Genomic DNA, 16,659 nt, shown 5'->3' with positions numbered 1-16,659 from the left:
TGGGGGTCAGCCTGTGTAGAGGCTGGAACACAGAGTAGATGAAGGGGAGTAATGTGGAATCAGTCTAGAATGACAGACTGGAGTCAAACAGTGAAGGACTTTCAATGCCCCTCTCCCCGCTCTAAAAGAGGAGTTTGAACTTCATTCTATCAGCAGAAGGGAGTCACTGAAGTTTCTCGAAAAGGGGAGTGATGTGCTTTAGAATGGTGACTGGAGACCATTCAAGTAGTGCAGGTGAGAGGTAAGGAGAGCCTGAGCACAACTGGTGACTGTGAGCGGAAAGAAGGGAACAGATATAAGGTACGGAGTGGAGATGGAATTGACAAGACTTGGCCAACCGGACAGAAGGATTTGGGACAAGAGAGGGGAGACAGTGAAAGCCAAGAATGATTCCAATGTAGCAAAGCTCAGTTCCTGTAAGGATGTGCTGCCCTTGACAGAAGCAGGGAAGTTAGGAATAACAGATTTGGGGGGGGGGGGGGGCGGGGAAGACACATGAGTTATGTTTTGGATATGCTGAATGGCCAATAGAGAAATCCAGTTGTAAGAGGATCTGGAGCTCAGGAGAGAGATCAAGGCTGGATATGGAGATGTGGGAGACATTTGCATAGAATGAAATAAAATTTGGGAGCTGGTGAGATTTCTGAGAGGATAGAGAGAGGACACGAAAAAAGTCCAGGACAGAGTCCCTGAGATATTTTCATGGATAGGGAGTGGGACAGGGGTGATGATCAGGAAAAAAGACACTAAGGATAACTAAGGAAACCAAGAAAAATGTCACAAAAACCCAGGGAGGAAGAGTGCCTGGGAATGGTGTTGGTCAAAGTGTGAAACTCTTTAGAAAGATTTAGAAAGATGGTGACCAAGAAAAGGGCATTGGGTTTAGCAAGTAAGGGATCACTGGTAACCTTGGAGAAAGCCATCTTAGTTCAGTGGTAGGTTTGGAAGCCAGATGGTCAATGAGATGTTACACTCCAATTTTTATTCATCTCTTTTTGTGTATGTTTTACCTCCTCAATTAGTTTGTAAGTTTCCAGAGATCAGGGATCATGCTTTAAACCTCTTTGTATTCCACTGAGCAGTGAACTGTGGGTGCTTAGTAAATATTTACTGATGCTAAAGAAGAGGCAATATTAAGTGACCTGGAGACCTTCAGAAGGAGTTGGAGAGGCATGTTAACACCTGCAATTTTGTAAGGTTTACCTACAGGATTTCCGGTTTTGTCCCTATCCAAGGTCATGGATTCTGCCAAAAGATGGCACCAATTATAGTCTGGAATGGTATCAAGCTATGGAATACACAGAAATATATAATTAGCTGCAAAAACAAGGCCTAATAATGACCTCCTTGCATCATGCATCTGGAGTAGGTAATGGTACAGACTATTTGCAAACTCCTTTCAAACAGAAAGAAAAAGAATCAGTAACACACCAAACACCTAAGTGGCTCAGTGGATAGTGTGCCAGGCCTGAAGTCTAGAAGACTCATCTTCCTGAGTTCAAATCTGGCTTCAGATATTTACTAGCTATAGAACCCTGGGCAAGTCACTTAATCCTGTTTGCCTCAGTCTCCTCATCTGTAAAATGAGCTGGAGAAGGAAATGGCAAATCACTCCAGTATCTCTGCCAAGAAAACTCCAAATGGGGTTGTGGAGAGTCAGATGAGTCTGAACAACAAAAAGTTATACATCTACAAATAAATCGCTAAAAACCATATCCTTGTTTGCATTGAAAGGCCAGAAATACATGCATTAAAAAAAAAAACCCAAAAAAGCAAACATAAAACCCACCTCAAGAAGAAGCTATTTGTTGACACTGTGGGCCAGTTAGCAATACTGGCCACATTTATAAGAAAAAATGAACTTCTGACCCATAACCTTGCTCTTCACGCTAGTACCATACCTGAATGCCTTTCCTGAGTGTCCTGGCTGGAACGGGCTCCCTTGTGAGTAAAGCTGCTGGTTCCCAGCTGCTGAGGCAGAGGACATCATTTTTTTCTCCGCTAGGAAAACCAAGGAAGACTGTTATAGGAGAACAATGAAATGAGCCATTGCCTGGTAGGGAAGAAAACTCCGCATAGCTGAGAATGGAGATAAAAGGTGTCGCTATCAAGAATATACAGAATGTACTTAGCCTGAGAGGGGACCATCTTCATATGATACTATCTCTGCTTTTTAAGGTGTGGCGATGCAAGATCCTTCTTCTCTTCTTCCATATTCCCTCAGGCTCCTGTATCTCAGGAGTCTCATCTCTCTCTACACTCCTACCCACAGTCATGTTATTGTTCTACCCCCTAAGACAGACCAGAGAATCCCTGATAAGAGGGACAGTACCCTCTGTTTTCATTCACAGCATTCAGTCCAGGGCTTTGCACTCTGCAGGCCCCTGACCAGTGTTAGAGACAGAAAGAGCTGATCTGAAGGCACCGTAACTGGGAACCGTCTCACTCTGTTGCATTTTTGTCCTCATGTCCTACTTCTCTTCATTACATATGATCCCAGGTACATAGACTTAGAGCTAGAAACAGCCTTGGAGGTCACATAGTTCAATCTCTTCATTTAACATATCAGAAAACTGACGTGTGGAGAGGTGACTTGACTTTGCCCAAGGTGAAACAGTGTCTGAATTTGAATCTCGTTTCCACGACTAAAACTTTGGCAAGAACTATTCAGTCTCCACCAAAGCCCTAACCCAGTGTTTCACCATGGCGTGAAAGTGACCGTGGGTTTTATTATTATTAAGTCTATGGCAGTAAGTCTAAGTATGAGGTCTCACTGGACAGGAAAGGTTTTGTTTTGGGTTAGCACTGATCAACAGAACTCCATCTGAGAACCAGCATAGCTAAGTCTGGAAAGGCTCATCACCTGACACCACAATAGCATGATTTTATTTTTTCCCACTAAACAAAATGTCGTAGGTCACAGGTCAGTATTAGCTGTACAGTTTTTTCAGCTGTGTCTGACTCTTCATGACCCCATTTGGGGTTTTCTTGGCAAAAATACTGGAGTGGTTTTGGATTTCCTTCTCCAGTTCAATTTTACAGATGAAGAAACTGGGACAAGCAGGTTAAGTGACTTGCCCAGGGTCACACAGTAAGTAAGTGTCTAAGGTCAGATTTGATCTCAGGATGAGGAGTCTTTCTACTGCAGGCCCACATCCACTGCACTACCGGGCTGCTCCTCAGTGTCAGTAGAGAGTACCTACATTGATGAAATAAGAATCCTACACACATGTACGTGAATCAGATCTGCCCAGAGAAAGGAAAAGAAATACAGGGATAAGGACCTTTAATAGTTTTCTTAATATGCATGAACAACCTTAGACAGAAAATGGGGGGTTCTTGATAGTCTCAACTGAAACAAGAACCAAGGAAAATTTGCCTATTGTAGCAGCAGGGATTTAAATTGGTTGTAAGGAAAAAAATATTGAGAAAAAGCAAAATGGTCATGATGGGAAAACCAGGGCAAACACTGTGTTATTTTATTCTGCCACCCCCACTCCTGACTAACGAGAAGTTTGGTGTGCCTGTGGATGACTATGAGTCAACATGAAGTCCATGTCAGACCCTAAGGTACTTCCAGAAACAGTCTCCTTGCACTGCCTTGCACTGGGTTTGGACCAGATAGAGATTTAGAAGCAGACCTGAGAGGTCCAGAGAAGTTCTCTCAACTGCTCTGAAGGGAGAGCCAGAATCCCTGTGCAGTCATTTCAGTTTTAACCGATTCTTTGTGAACCCATTTGGGGTTTTCTTGGCTCATGAAGCATAGCTGCTCCAGACGCCTCAGCTCACTCTTCTTCTTGCATTGTCAAGAATAAGTTTGCCTTGGGATCCCCCTGATGTCTGAATTCGATCACGCTACTTACCACCTGGGTGCTATTGGCCACATCACTTAACTTCTGTGGTCCTAGGTTTCTCCATAAAGAAAATGAGAGGGCTTAACTAAATGGTCTCTTAGGCCCCTCCTGGCTCTAAATTTTATGGTACTAAATTCAGGTGGGGTAGGGATGGCACAGTGTTGGGCCTGAGTTCAAATTTGGACTTAGATTCTTACTAGCTCTGTGACCCTGTGCAAGTCACTTCACCCTGTTTGCCTTAGTTTCCTCATCTGTAAAATGAGCTGGAGAAGGAAATCACAAAACCACTCCAGGATCTTTGCCAAGAAAACCCCAAATGGGTTCACAAAGAGTCGGTTAAAACTGAAATGACTGCACAGGGATTCTGGCTCTCCCTTCAGAGAAGTTGAGAGAACTTCTCTGGACCTCTTAAGTCTACTTCTAAATCTCTGTCTGGTCCAAACCCAGAAAAAACTTTCTCCCCCTCTAATCTCGGGCAGCTATGGCTGGTGCCATAAGGTGCCAGATCTATGTGTCATGAATAAGCAATAGTGAGAGTCCACATTGGGCTATCAGCAGAGGCTAAAGAGTAACTTTCCTAGAAGTTTTTAAAAGCCAGACGGACATCTGACAAAGTCAGCTGGGTTAGATATAATCTTTTAGGTTGCGGCCTCCGTGAGGAATGGATCATCTCCTTTAATTCTTCTTGGTGTCTACAGTAGCTACCGGACAACAGGAGCTTAACACATGTTTATTGAATTGCTGCTGACATGGAGGACTGGATAAACTGACCTATGTGGCTCAGTGAACAGTTTTCTGGACCTTAAGTCAGGAAGACCTGAGTTCAAAACCAGCTTTAGACACTTTCTTGCTGGGTGACCTTGGGAAAGTCATTTCACTTATGCCTGCTTCAGTTTCCTCATCTGTAAAATGAAGATCATAAAGGCATCTGCCTCCCAGAGTTGTTGTGGGCATCAAATGAGATAGTTATAAAGTGCTTTATAACCCCTAAAGTTCTATAGATAATTTTTTCTAGAATTATAATTTGATAATATGACCCAGATTTTGGATCTGAAATGTAATCCTTAACAAATATTACTTGGTCTTATCCTTTGAGAATCTAATTTGTGAGAATAAAAAGTCTGAACTTCTGGGTGCAATAATAATAAATCCATATTTATAAAGTACTTCAAGAGTTTTCCTAAGAACAACTCCTCGAGGTGGGCACTGCATGTATCACTGTCCTCCTTTTACAGGCTATGAAAAGTGAGGCCCAGAAAGGTGAAATTACCTTTGGCTAGTTCAAATTAGGGACAGAACTGGCCCTCGAACCTGGTTCTTCTGATTCCAAAGTCAGTGTAAAAGGGGAAAAAAAATGTCTGAAGACTGAATGGATATATTTTCATACATTAATAAAAATGCCAGGTCTCATTTCTCCCCATTTCCCATCCAAAAAACTTCGCACATTGGGGCTCTCTGGTCTTAACCTTTCCAATTTACCTGGAATCACTCGAGAAAGTCATTTAACTCTCTCTCAGTGCCTTAATTTCTTCATGTTTGCTTAGTTTCTTCATCTGTAAAATGAGGGGTTGGACTGAGGTCCTTTCCACTTCTAAATCTCTGATCCTCTTGTCTAGAGCTAAAAAGGACTTCAGAGATTGTGAAACCCAACACCTCACTTTTACAAATGAGCTACAACCTTGGAGCTTCAATTTTCTCATCTGTAAAATGGGGAGAATAGTAGCACTTATCTCATAGACTTGTAAAGGTGAGATAACATGTACAGCACTTTGAAAACCTTAAAAGTACTAGATGTAAACGCTATAAGGTAAATGTTCTACCAGTACCACCACCACCACCACTACCACTACCACCTCCTAACATTTATATAGCACCTACTATGTGCCAGGAACTTTAGAAATGTTATCTCATTATTACTACTATTTTGACAATGACCTAAATTTTTTCCATTTTTTTCCAATAAAAAAATAAAACTGTAAGGAAAAATAAAGTTTTAAGGTCAGAAGTACCAAAGCTATCTACCCTCAAAGCTTCCCTCTTACTTTTATTTGACATTTTATCAGACGTCTTCTGGGAAAACTCCTCTTATTCTTAAATAAATAATGAAGCACACCTGATTAGGTTTCATCGTGCTGTTCCCCAGCATCAGAATTAGAAACTGCAGTTTGTACTGGGGTAGAGGGGAAGGACACTGGCATTCATCAGGACCTAGGGTTTTCCTCCCGCTGAACTGAGGGCCTGCTGGGCTCAGAGGCCCCACCCATTCTCTTCCAGCGTCAGAATTTCTGGAAGCCCCTCTAAAGTAAGGCTGTCCTGGGTTTGAGCTCCGGGGCCTGGGGAGAGCATTGAGCCCCCCTGCCTGGGCTCCTGTCGTTTCAGGCTCCGGAGCCTGGGGTGGGAATTGAGTTGCCCTGCTTGGGTTCCTGTCTCACAACAGGAGAAGTCCCAGAACATTCAATCCTTCAAGTAAATAAACAGAACAGAAGTGATGGGAATCAGGCAGTTAAAGAAAGGTCAAGTTGTGTGGATATCACATAGGCCAGAACACTGCCCCCTGCTGGGAGACCCTATGGGGAATCTTTTCCTTCATTCCAAGCTACTTAGCAGAGTTTATTTAAAAAAAAAAAAAGACAAGAGATGGGGAAAAAAGAGAGACTTTGGTGTCAAAAGGGAACAAGAGAAATACCCCCCACCAAAAAAGGCTCCCAAATCCCCCAAATAACAACATATAAACCATCTTTCACATTTTTTCTTTTCCAAAAAAAATAAAAAAGGAAATGTGCCACGGTCTTTGGAAAACTAAATTGGGAAAAAGGCAGCACTACTTTTATTCTTGTCAAACAAGAACTCCAGTGCTGAAGCAGAAGGATGTCCTTCTCTCTGCCCCTGAGCAGGACTTGCTGATATCCATAAAAACTGAAGAATTTTTGCCTGAAAGTTTCCTTAAAATCATCCCTGGAGCTGTCAAGCTATAGAGAGTCCTTGTTTCACAGCTGGTCCTATCAGGACAACTGCTCACACCTGAAGTGACTTGAGAAAATCTAGGGAAGAGTCTAGACGATCTAATTATCCCCCTGCAGTTTGCGGGGTACCCAACAAAGCTGTGAGTCTGGCCAGCTGCAATGAGGAATATGCTATCCCTTGTAACTTTCTCCTGAAAACCTTGGTAATTTGCTTATCTGCCCAGGAAGCCAAAACAAAAAGTACCGGTTGTGAGAGATTCAAATTCTCTATCCGTTTTTTTCCCATTCCTGATGAAAAGTTATGGTCATCTGGTCACCTTACTGCTTAAGTTGAGAATGAATTTTACAGTCACATCTTGCTCTTTCCAGGAGCAGAATTCTAAGTCACCAGTGATAGCTCTGTTCTAGCTAGAATAAATAGATAAAAAAGAATCCTAAGGGCCACTTACATGCAGTTATTCCTGCAAACATCTCTGCAAACCGAGGATCTCTTTCTTGGGAAAAGATTGCGTCTGCCTTTTCTACCGGCTTTCCAGTCTCATGAACATTAGCTGGTATATTTGGGACGGGCACCTATTAAAATATAAGAAAGAAAATGACAACGTTCTAACAACCCGATACAGACAATGTCTCCTCAGTGGCTACTAATGTTTGTCAATTCTTTGTCCTTAGGCTTCTCCTTTTATCTGTACATCAGTATCATTTTATTCTTTAAACAATTGTCAGAAATATTTTGTTTTCCTGAGTGCTACTGATCCAAGGAAAATCTCACAGTCAAATAAGGGCAACGATAGATTAAAAAAAAACTTTGTGTATGTTTTTCCTCTTTAGGGAGAGAAAAACCAAATGCTCAGTTTATTTACTTTTAAAATTATGAAGTGGGAACACAAAGTTACAAATACAATAAATACTCAAAAGACACACTTCAGTTCCATGTTGTGTACGGCCAATTAAGAAGAGTAGATGGGGGTAGAGGAGAGAGAAGGGAGAGAGACAGAGGGAGAAGAGGAAAAAGAAATATACAATTAGGGAGAGACATGGGGAAAAAGGGAAGACAGGAGAGACAAGGTGGTGCAAATGAGGAGCTAAGTAGGTTCTAATGTGTGAAGATGCCTTTTAACACTTTGCTTGGACTTTATGCAATTAGTTGGTAGTACCCTTATTATTGGAAACACGAGCGAGGTGATTCACCACTGCTCCCAGTTCTTCATCTGTCCCAATCCTTAAATCTTTGGTGGCTCCACACTGAAAGGTACCCGCCAGAGTAGCCCACCAGAAGAAAATCATTGTCTGCCCCCATAAGGGTGGCCAAAGCAACACCACCCCTTAGGAAGGATACAAGTCAGGAACAGGAAGGATCCTGACATGTAGGAGCTGTTCCATTGCTGCTTCAGAGATCAATATCAAAATTCACCTGAGATAAGTCGTATGATGACAATCCATCTCTCTGGTGCACTTCAAGTTCGGCCTGCTGTTGCTGAAGTTGTCTGTAAATATGGGGAGAAAGAAGAGTTGTGAAAAGCGTAAAATGAATAACACGTGCAGGGCTTTGTCAGCCTTAAAAGTGATGTATAAATGCTATCTGCCATTATTATTATTAGAAAAAGTGCATTTAGAAATTGATTATAACTTTCTCTGTACTTCAACATGGTAAGACTTCATTTTTCTTCCAGGAAGTCAAAGGATAGGTATCTAGCAAACTTTCAACTTTTTCTTTCTTCCCAACAAAAATAAATAAAGACAAGAATCACTCTCCTACAATGAAACATTTCTTAGAGGCATGTATTCTGAATTACTCCTTTATTTGCCATAAAACTACATTGAGAATCCTTTTTTTTAAAGGACTAAAATCCTAGGATCATAGATTTAGGTCCTAAAGGGATGCCAGAGGTCACTTCATCCCAGCTCCCACATTTCACAGAGGGAGAAACTGAGATTCAGTAAGGCTGTGTAACTTGTACCAAGACATCCATCTAATAATGGAGGGGCTGGGATTTAAATGAAGGTTCTCAGACTTCAGATCCAGGGTGCTTTCCACATAGGCATGCTTCTTTCTAGAATAGTAGGGAAGGAGAACAGGACGATGTTCTTCAAATCACTCATACTGAGACTTAGAATATCCCATTTTTATAAGTCTTTTCCTAATCTTTTTTCCCCACAGATCAAGTCACTACAGAGTTTAGCAGGGCAATGGTAAGTCCGGTGAAAGCTAATCCTTTTCAATTGATTCAACCCTTTCTAATGAATTAATATGAAATAACTGCTCTCACCAGAAGGTTAGACCCCAAATGATGAATTTTTTGGACTATATGAACTGATGAATATACACTAAAGTGTGGAAGGTGTACAATCTATATTGTTAGGGGAGAGAAGAGCCACACTAATGAATCACTCATCTTTTGAATGATTGATGTATAATATGCTGTTTTTTATGTTATCACTAAGCTAAAGAGTCATATAGCAAAAAGAACCTCACATTTCATCCTAGCACTCACTAGATTTCCTATTTTCTCCAAATCCTATCTGCCCATCCTTTTAGCCAATAGAAATCCTACTCCTTTTTCATGGGACAGCTCCATATCACTGTCAGATCTTCCCAGGTCTACACTGACCACTCCTTCCTCAAGAATTCTATGTCATTTATTGTCTATATCATTCATTTGCCAGTAATGTTCTGCTATGTGTTTTTAAAAATTTTATTATCACCTCTAGTGACTATCCTGGGCAGGTAGGTGGCATAGGAGGTAGAGCTCCAGGCCTGAAGTCAGAAAGATTCATCTTTCAGGGTTCAAATCTAGCCTCAGACATTTACCAGCTAGGCGACCCTGGGCAAATCACTTAACCCTGTTTGCCTCAGTTTCCTTATCTATAAAATGAGCTGGAGAAAGAAATGGCAAAACATTCCAGTAAGAGATAAGAAAACCCCAAATGGAGTCACCAGGAGTCAGACACAACTGAAATGACTTACAAAATTGGAGGTTTTAATGCTTAAAGCAAGAGCTGAATGATAAGAGCCTATGGCTTTTAGAGTCCACAAGGTTCTGAAATCCAACCTGTCCTAACATTCTGCTTTTTGAAGAATCTTACCATCTACCATCTTCAAGACAACTGCCATAAGCTTCAAGTTGTAAGGTCATCACATTAGCCCTTGGCACATAGACCTTTTAGCTTAAACACCTGCTCTGGTTTGGCCCTCAGTGACCTTTTTATTGCAGCATAGGGATGGTCTAAGAAGGCTGTGTAGCATGTTACTAAATATAACTAGTACACAAGAAGTCACAATGGAAGATATTGTTCACAACGCATATTCCTAGAAAAGACGACGTGGTTAAATGCAGCAAAGTAGTAATATAATATTCATATTATATTATGTATAGTATGTTATACATAATATAATAGTAAAATAGTAAAACATAAGAGAGGGACAGTCTTAGGGTTGCACCGAAATCCACAAAATACTAAAAGAGCCAGAGGAAGGTCTCCAGTGCTAAGCTCCAGAAGCTAAGGAAGGGCAGGTACAACAACTGTACAAAAATGGGAAGGCATAGATGGGTCGCAATCTTAACCAGTGGAGGGAGTAACTGATGCCAATAAGATAGTAAATCTATCAAAGCATCCATCTATCTATCTATCTATCTATCTATCTATCTATCTATCTATCTATCTATCTTTTAATTTATGGGGAACAGGAAGCAACAGTGGTGAAGGGGATAAGCCAGCAGGTTGACTATGACCCAGCCACAAGATAATAGATGCCACCTTTCCCCTTCTTTGCTACCCCAAATACTTTCAGGGGTGTGCTGGGATCAGCTCCAGAGTTAAATTTTCAGTGTTAACATATACATCTCAGGAAACAACAAACACTCCAAATCAAGACCTGATTTATCATTTTGTTGATGATCAAGCCTTAAGAAAAATAGTAATAATGTAGATTAAACTTAAAAATGTGTCTTGCATAGAGTTTTTCAAGAGCTAGTTGTGAAAAATTTAACAATATACTCCTCAGATTCTCTTAATAGGCCTCTCACTTCACAATAATTTTCTTGACTTAACAGACTGCTTTCTAGGGGAGGTTGAAAACTCCAATCTTAAAGGTAGTTCTTGCAAATGCAACTAGATTTCAAGCTAAAATTAACTCTTGAGAATAAGCCCAGATCACCCAAATGGCAGCTGCATCATATATATTACTACCTAGTCCAGTCCTATCAAACTCAAACAGAAAATGATCCCTGAGGTCTATATGTTGACTTAGAAAAAACAAATTAATATTAATCTATGGCGCATTTTTATTTGTTTTGTTAAATATCTCTCAAATGCATTTTAATCTAATTCCTGCAGGGTGTGAGTATGACACCTCTAATCTAGTCCTTATATGAAAGAAGGCACCTGAAAATAAAAATAATGATGTTTAATTTACCTAATCTTTCAACATCAAAGTCCCTTAATCAGTAAAAGCTAAGAGTTAAAAAGGTAGCTAAAAGGAAGATGTAGCCTTGGAAGACTCTGAAATTCAATCTCTTTCTTAAATATAAATTAAATTCAAGATGAGGTGGTCAGCAATTTCTCTGTAAATCAGGAGTTCTTAACCTGTGACTCTGTTTTTTAAAATATTTTGATAACTGTATTTTTCTATAATTGGTTTCCTTTATAATCCTATGCATTTTATCTTATACCTTTAAAGATACTTTTCTGAGAAGAGATTGCTAAGCTTCCTCAGATTGTTAAAGGAGTGTGTAACACAAAAAAATTTAAGAATGTCTGGCGTAAGGTTACTAGAGACAAGGCTAGAGATAGGAGATCATTACTTAGGTTACTGGAATATGATTTACAACTGGCCAGTCTCTAGAAGAGAGATTTACTCCATCTCCCATCAAGGCAGGACTCCAAAAGGATTCTCTAAATATTTAGTGCTGCCTACTCTCCTTTTCTGATCCTAAAAGCAAAAAGAGAAACTGACAAATATCAACATTCTTCACAAGAAAGTTTTCTAGATGGAGGTTACTATTCTCTTGTTGAACTGTTCTGCCCTCCAACCCACATAGTCAAAAATAGTGAGCCCAAATAGGTCCCGCTGCTTCCTAAACTGCTAATGGGGCAGCTAGCTGGTGCAGTGGATAGACTACCAGGTCTGGAGTCAGGAAGACTTATCTTCCTGAGTTCAGATCAGGCCTCGGACATCTGTGACCCTGGGCAAGTCACTTAACCCTGTTTGCCTCAGTTTCCTCATCTACAAAACGAGCTGGTGAAGGAAACAGCAAATCACTCCAATATCTTTGCCAAGAAAACGCTAAATGGGGTCATAAAGAGACATGACTGAAATGACCAATAATAACTTGCTCATAATAACAGCTAGTATTAATGCTATGTTATCTTCCCCATCTGCAGTGGAGAAAATGGGGGCTCAGAGAGATCCCATGGCTTCTCTACTTGGTTAATAGGAGTTGGGATTGGGCCTTGAAGTCGGGTCTCATTTGCATTCCCAGGCTCTTTCTATATTCTACCACACCATTTTGCTACAGTGTGAATGTCTTCTTACAAAAACAAAGGAGACTTCACTGAAATCAGCTTCCAAGTAAGTCACTCAACTCTGCCTCTGATCAGGAAACCTGAAAGGAACATAGAATTGTTACTTTGCTAACTTCTGCACTTTATTTTCTGACCTCTGATAAAGACCTTGTCAGCAGCCATTTTTGAAGGAGCTGTCCCTTTTAAAATTCTACTCATTTTAGAAAAAAAAATGCTGTTTTTTATTTTATTTATTTTTCTTTTTTATATTTAAATTTATATATTTATTAATTTTTAGTTTTCAACATTCACTTTTACAAGATTTTGAGTTCTAAATTCCTCCCTCCCCTCCCTTCCCTCCTCAAGATGGCACGTAATCGGATACAGGCTATAAATGTACAATCATATTAAACATATTTCCATGTTAGTCATATTGTCAGAGAAGAATCAGAACAAAAGGGAAAAACCACAAGAAAGAAAAAACAATAAAAAAAGGGAAATAGTATGCTTCAATCTGCATTTGGACTCCATAGTTCTTTCTCTGGATGTGGATAGCATTTTCCATGAGAACATGCTGTTTTTAAATAAAAATGTGATAGTATATCTATTTGGCCCAAATCATCTTCTTGACAATTGTCCTGTTACTTCTCAAGGACCCAGAAGAGTGCCATTTGCCCGGGAAAGGGCATGTCATGGAACTCCCCTATGAATCCATTTATTATCCCTGTACCTTTCCAAACTCAACCGCTTCTTGGCTATCACTCTCCTATATGTGATATCCTTTCTATTAGAATGCGAGCTATCTGAGGGCAAATTTTGCCCCCTTTTGCATTTATATACTCAGCTTTTAGGGCTTGTTTGACTGTCAACTAGCTAATGGCAGTTCTTTGTATAACACAGTCTGCCCTTTCCTCTTACTCCTTCTCCTTACCCCATTTAAAAAATGAGAAAGTCCATAAGAAATCAAATCCCTTTCAATGTACCACTTGGTAAAACTTCAAGGACATATTTAGAACATATCAAATATCTAGAGCAAGAAAACAGCAGCAGAGATGTGTTGAAATAGCATAAATAAGGTTTTTGTTGTTGAATTTTCCACTAAAGGATACATCATATGCCAAGTTTTTGGATGTATTGCAAACCAAACCTTTTGTGGTCTTCCTGTTCCTTTTACAATCTGAATGAAATGTAGTTAAATCCTAGTAAAATGAAAAGACAGCACTTTCTATCCATTCCATGTAATACAGAGCTTTGCTGAATAATACAGAATCCTTTTCCCCTCATATTTTAGTATCTTAATCTATTCCTCCCTCAAAAAAGACTTTTACAAATTCAGCTTTTCAGGAATATAATCTAGCTAGAATACACACTAAATATATATATTTTTAGCTCAAATATATATTTTTTTGTTTTAGTCCCAAACATACCACCTGTAAACTATATGACTCTGGCCAAGTCACTTCCCTCCCTTGGCCTTTACTCTGTAAACTTAAAAGATTGTATTAAAAAATCTTGAAGGTTCCTCCATCTCCAACATTCTCTAATTCTGTGAACCATGGAGAGTTGCTTTATGAAGCTTTATGATACCCAGCCTTCAGATCAGAGAAATCAGGAGGTTTCCTTAAAAGTTTCCTATTTATAACTTTAAGACCTCACTCTGAAGGACTTAACTCTTAAGACTAGAAATTCTTGCATTTGGGCTCCAGCAATGCAAAGCAAGTGACATTAGTGAGTGCCTCCTGGGTTCACTATTACTGGGCTGACTCCTCTCGCCATGGTTCATTTCACTCCTCAGACATCTTCTGGCCAGAGGCCTTACTCTCTCCCATGGTCCCCCCCATAATCAAATCAGTACTGCCATCTTTACTGGAAAGTATGTGTCAGTCTGCTTCCATACAGTTCCATGTGAGTCTGTGACAAACTCTTTTCACTTTTTGTGTTTGTATTCTGAGTACTTAGCACGGTGCTTGGCACAAAATAAGCTCTTACTTATGCTTTTTCATTGATCCATTCATTCATTTATTCATGGATATTCGCTATTTAAAGTACCAGTGAAAAGCCTGCTTATGGAATCTGCCTGTGATTCACATTATTTTAAACTTCTCTCCACCAATTTTCCTTAATTTTAACCAGTTATATCAGGAGAAAACAACTCAAAAGTGTTTTGCTACTTCAAAGTAAGCCTACATTATACAACGAGGGCTTCTTGTATGCTTCTAGGACAACTAAAGGAATTAAAAACAATTTAAATCTCACAGAGCTCAGAAATTGTCTTCCATCCAACAACGTGAACTTGAAAGATTTTTGTTCTTGGCCCTGGTTCTATGTGGGGTTGACACTGAGGGAAACAAGGTCCTCCACCTCTCCAGCTGAACTGCAAGAAACTGACTCTCACCACAGACACCAAGTTTCCTGGGCCTAGCATTCATTTGTTTGCACTTCTTTTGTCGAGCGGTCATGGGACATAGGGCTCTGTTCTGGGAGGTTTCCTCATGCTGAGAAGAGCACTGTAGGAGGCTCCTTAAACTTTTTTATTGCAATGTTATAAAAAAATAAACCATGGAATGCCTGTACATTCCTAAGCAAGAGAAACCATGCATAGCTAATATGGAAGGGTTTACTGACAGCAGATGCAAAAGAACTGTAGAGTAAGGAGAATGGACCAGGCTGCTCTGGTATTTCACATTAACTAGTCACCCCTGGTCACAAGGGTCAAACATTTATCCCTAACCCTCCAACCCCAAATGCACACGTGTGTGCATGCACATGCACATGTGCACTTTCTTCTTGCCAACCTATCAATCCGTCCTCTCTATCCCAGGACTTTTAAGAGAAATCAATATTCTTTAACATTCACCTGACACATTTATTCGACAGGAATCAGGGATCAAGAAGTATTCACATTTAATGAATAAATTTAAGCATCGTCTTGAAGTTAGGAACAGCAAAAGCACTAACTCCAAAGGATGAAGAAAAAAAACCAACCCAAAGAGAGTTTGTTAGACAGAAAAGAATTAGATTCTAGATGCTACAAGAAATTGCAAATGTTCTATCAGTGGCACTCACTGATGGTACTCTTAGAACCCTAGAAAGCTGGAGTTGGATAACAGAGGAGGTAACGAAAAATAGAAATGTATGTGGGGGGGACAAGTGTTCCTACAGCATCTCCTCAGTGTCAGGCATTGTGCTGAATGCTTTTACAAAGATTATCTCATTTGATTCTCACAACAACCCTGCTAGGTAGGCGATATTGTTATTACTACTATTGTTAGCATTTACCGATGAACACAGGGTTTAAGTGACTTGCCCAGGGTCATACAACTACTAAGTGTCTAAGGCTGGATTTAAACTCAGGTCTTCCTGACTCTAGGCACAATGCTTGATTCACTGGGCCATCAGTAGCCTCTGGGAATGGGAAAATATTATTCTGATTCCCCAATAGGAGAAAAGGGCAGAACCTGGGAACTGCTAAATTTATGGTAAATCCCAAAATTTCTAGAACATACCACTAAATATATGGGCTGAGAATATTTAGAAAAGAATGAACTGATTACTAGGAACCAACATGGGTTAGGAATTAGTCATTTAAATGAACCTCCTTTCCTCTTTTGGATAAGGCCTTTAGGTTAAATAGATAGATATACAAGTACTCCGATTTCAATAAAATGCTCAACCAAGTCTTATTGTGGACTTGATGCTAGTGCATGCATACAGATCATGGAACTGAAAGCTGATAGAAAAATAGCTCTCATCTGGAGAAAAGATTGGATTGATTGGAAGTTATGCTTCCAAATATAGATGATATATGGCCAGGACTGATTTCTTGTTCTGCCTGTAGAATAAAAATGATAACGATGCTACAGAGAGCTAGTGCCATCTAAGGTCATTCCCAGAATGGCTCACCTACAAAAGAAACTAATGGATTTTTAAAAACACCTACTGAAACCAGGAATGAACTGTGGATAAGGCTAAGGACTGAATCAAGAAGTCCAAAGGAAACAAAGTGAACAGCAAAGTCATCCCTTTAATGAGAAGAAATACAAAGAATTTTGATGCCAAGATGACTAGTGGTCTCAGAACCATGGACAGATCTCAATAAACTGGAAATGCCAGAAAAGTTCAGTTGAATTGAAAGTGTTTTACTCAAGCCTTAACAGAGAATCAAGATTAGTCTAGGTAGTATTTAAAAAAAATTTAATTAGTCATTTATTTAGAATTTAAAACTTACTGACTTCCAATAAGATTCCAGCATCACTTAAATCAAACATATACAACATGGGGCATCTATAAATGGTTTAAAAAGAGATACCTTTTAAAACTGTAAGGGACTTGGGGAT

The 16,659-nt window shown here is 39.8% G+C and overlaps 1 protein-coding gene across 6 annotated transcripts in view; it reads right to left on the bottom strand.

Annotated features, from left to right (window-relative positions):
- ARNT2 (aryl hydrocarbon receptor nuclear translocator 2) overlaps window positions 1-16,659 on the bottom strand; it is a 371,710-nt gene that overhangs the window by 15,598 nt on the left and 339,453 nt on the right. For all 6 annotated transcript variants that reach the window (XM_072619163.1, XM_072619149.1, XM_072619140.1 and 3 more), the window contains 3 exons: window positions 8,232-8,304; window positions 7,267-7,390; window positions 1,902-2,001 (listed from right to left, as the gene is read on the bottom strand). In XM_072619163.1, the coding sequence (XP_072475264.1) occupies window positions 1,902-2,001; window positions 7,267-7,390; window positions 8,232-8,304 (297 nt within the window). The remainder of the gene's footprint in view (window positions 1-1,901; window positions 2,002-7,266; window positions 7,391-8,231; window positions 8,305-16,659) is intronic.

The sequence above is a fragment of the Notamacropus eugenii genome, chromosome 1, assembly GCF_028372415.1.
Source record: "Notamacropus eugenii isolate mMacEug1 chromosome 1, mMacEug1.pri_v2, whole genome shotgun sequence".
Lineage (NCBI taxonomy): Eukaryota > Metazoa > Chordata > Mammalia > Diprotodontia > Macropodidae > Notamacropus > Notamacropus eugenii.
The sequence above is the reverse complement of the archived record's forward strand: the minus strand, read 5'-3'. Positions and strand labels throughout refer to the sequence as shown.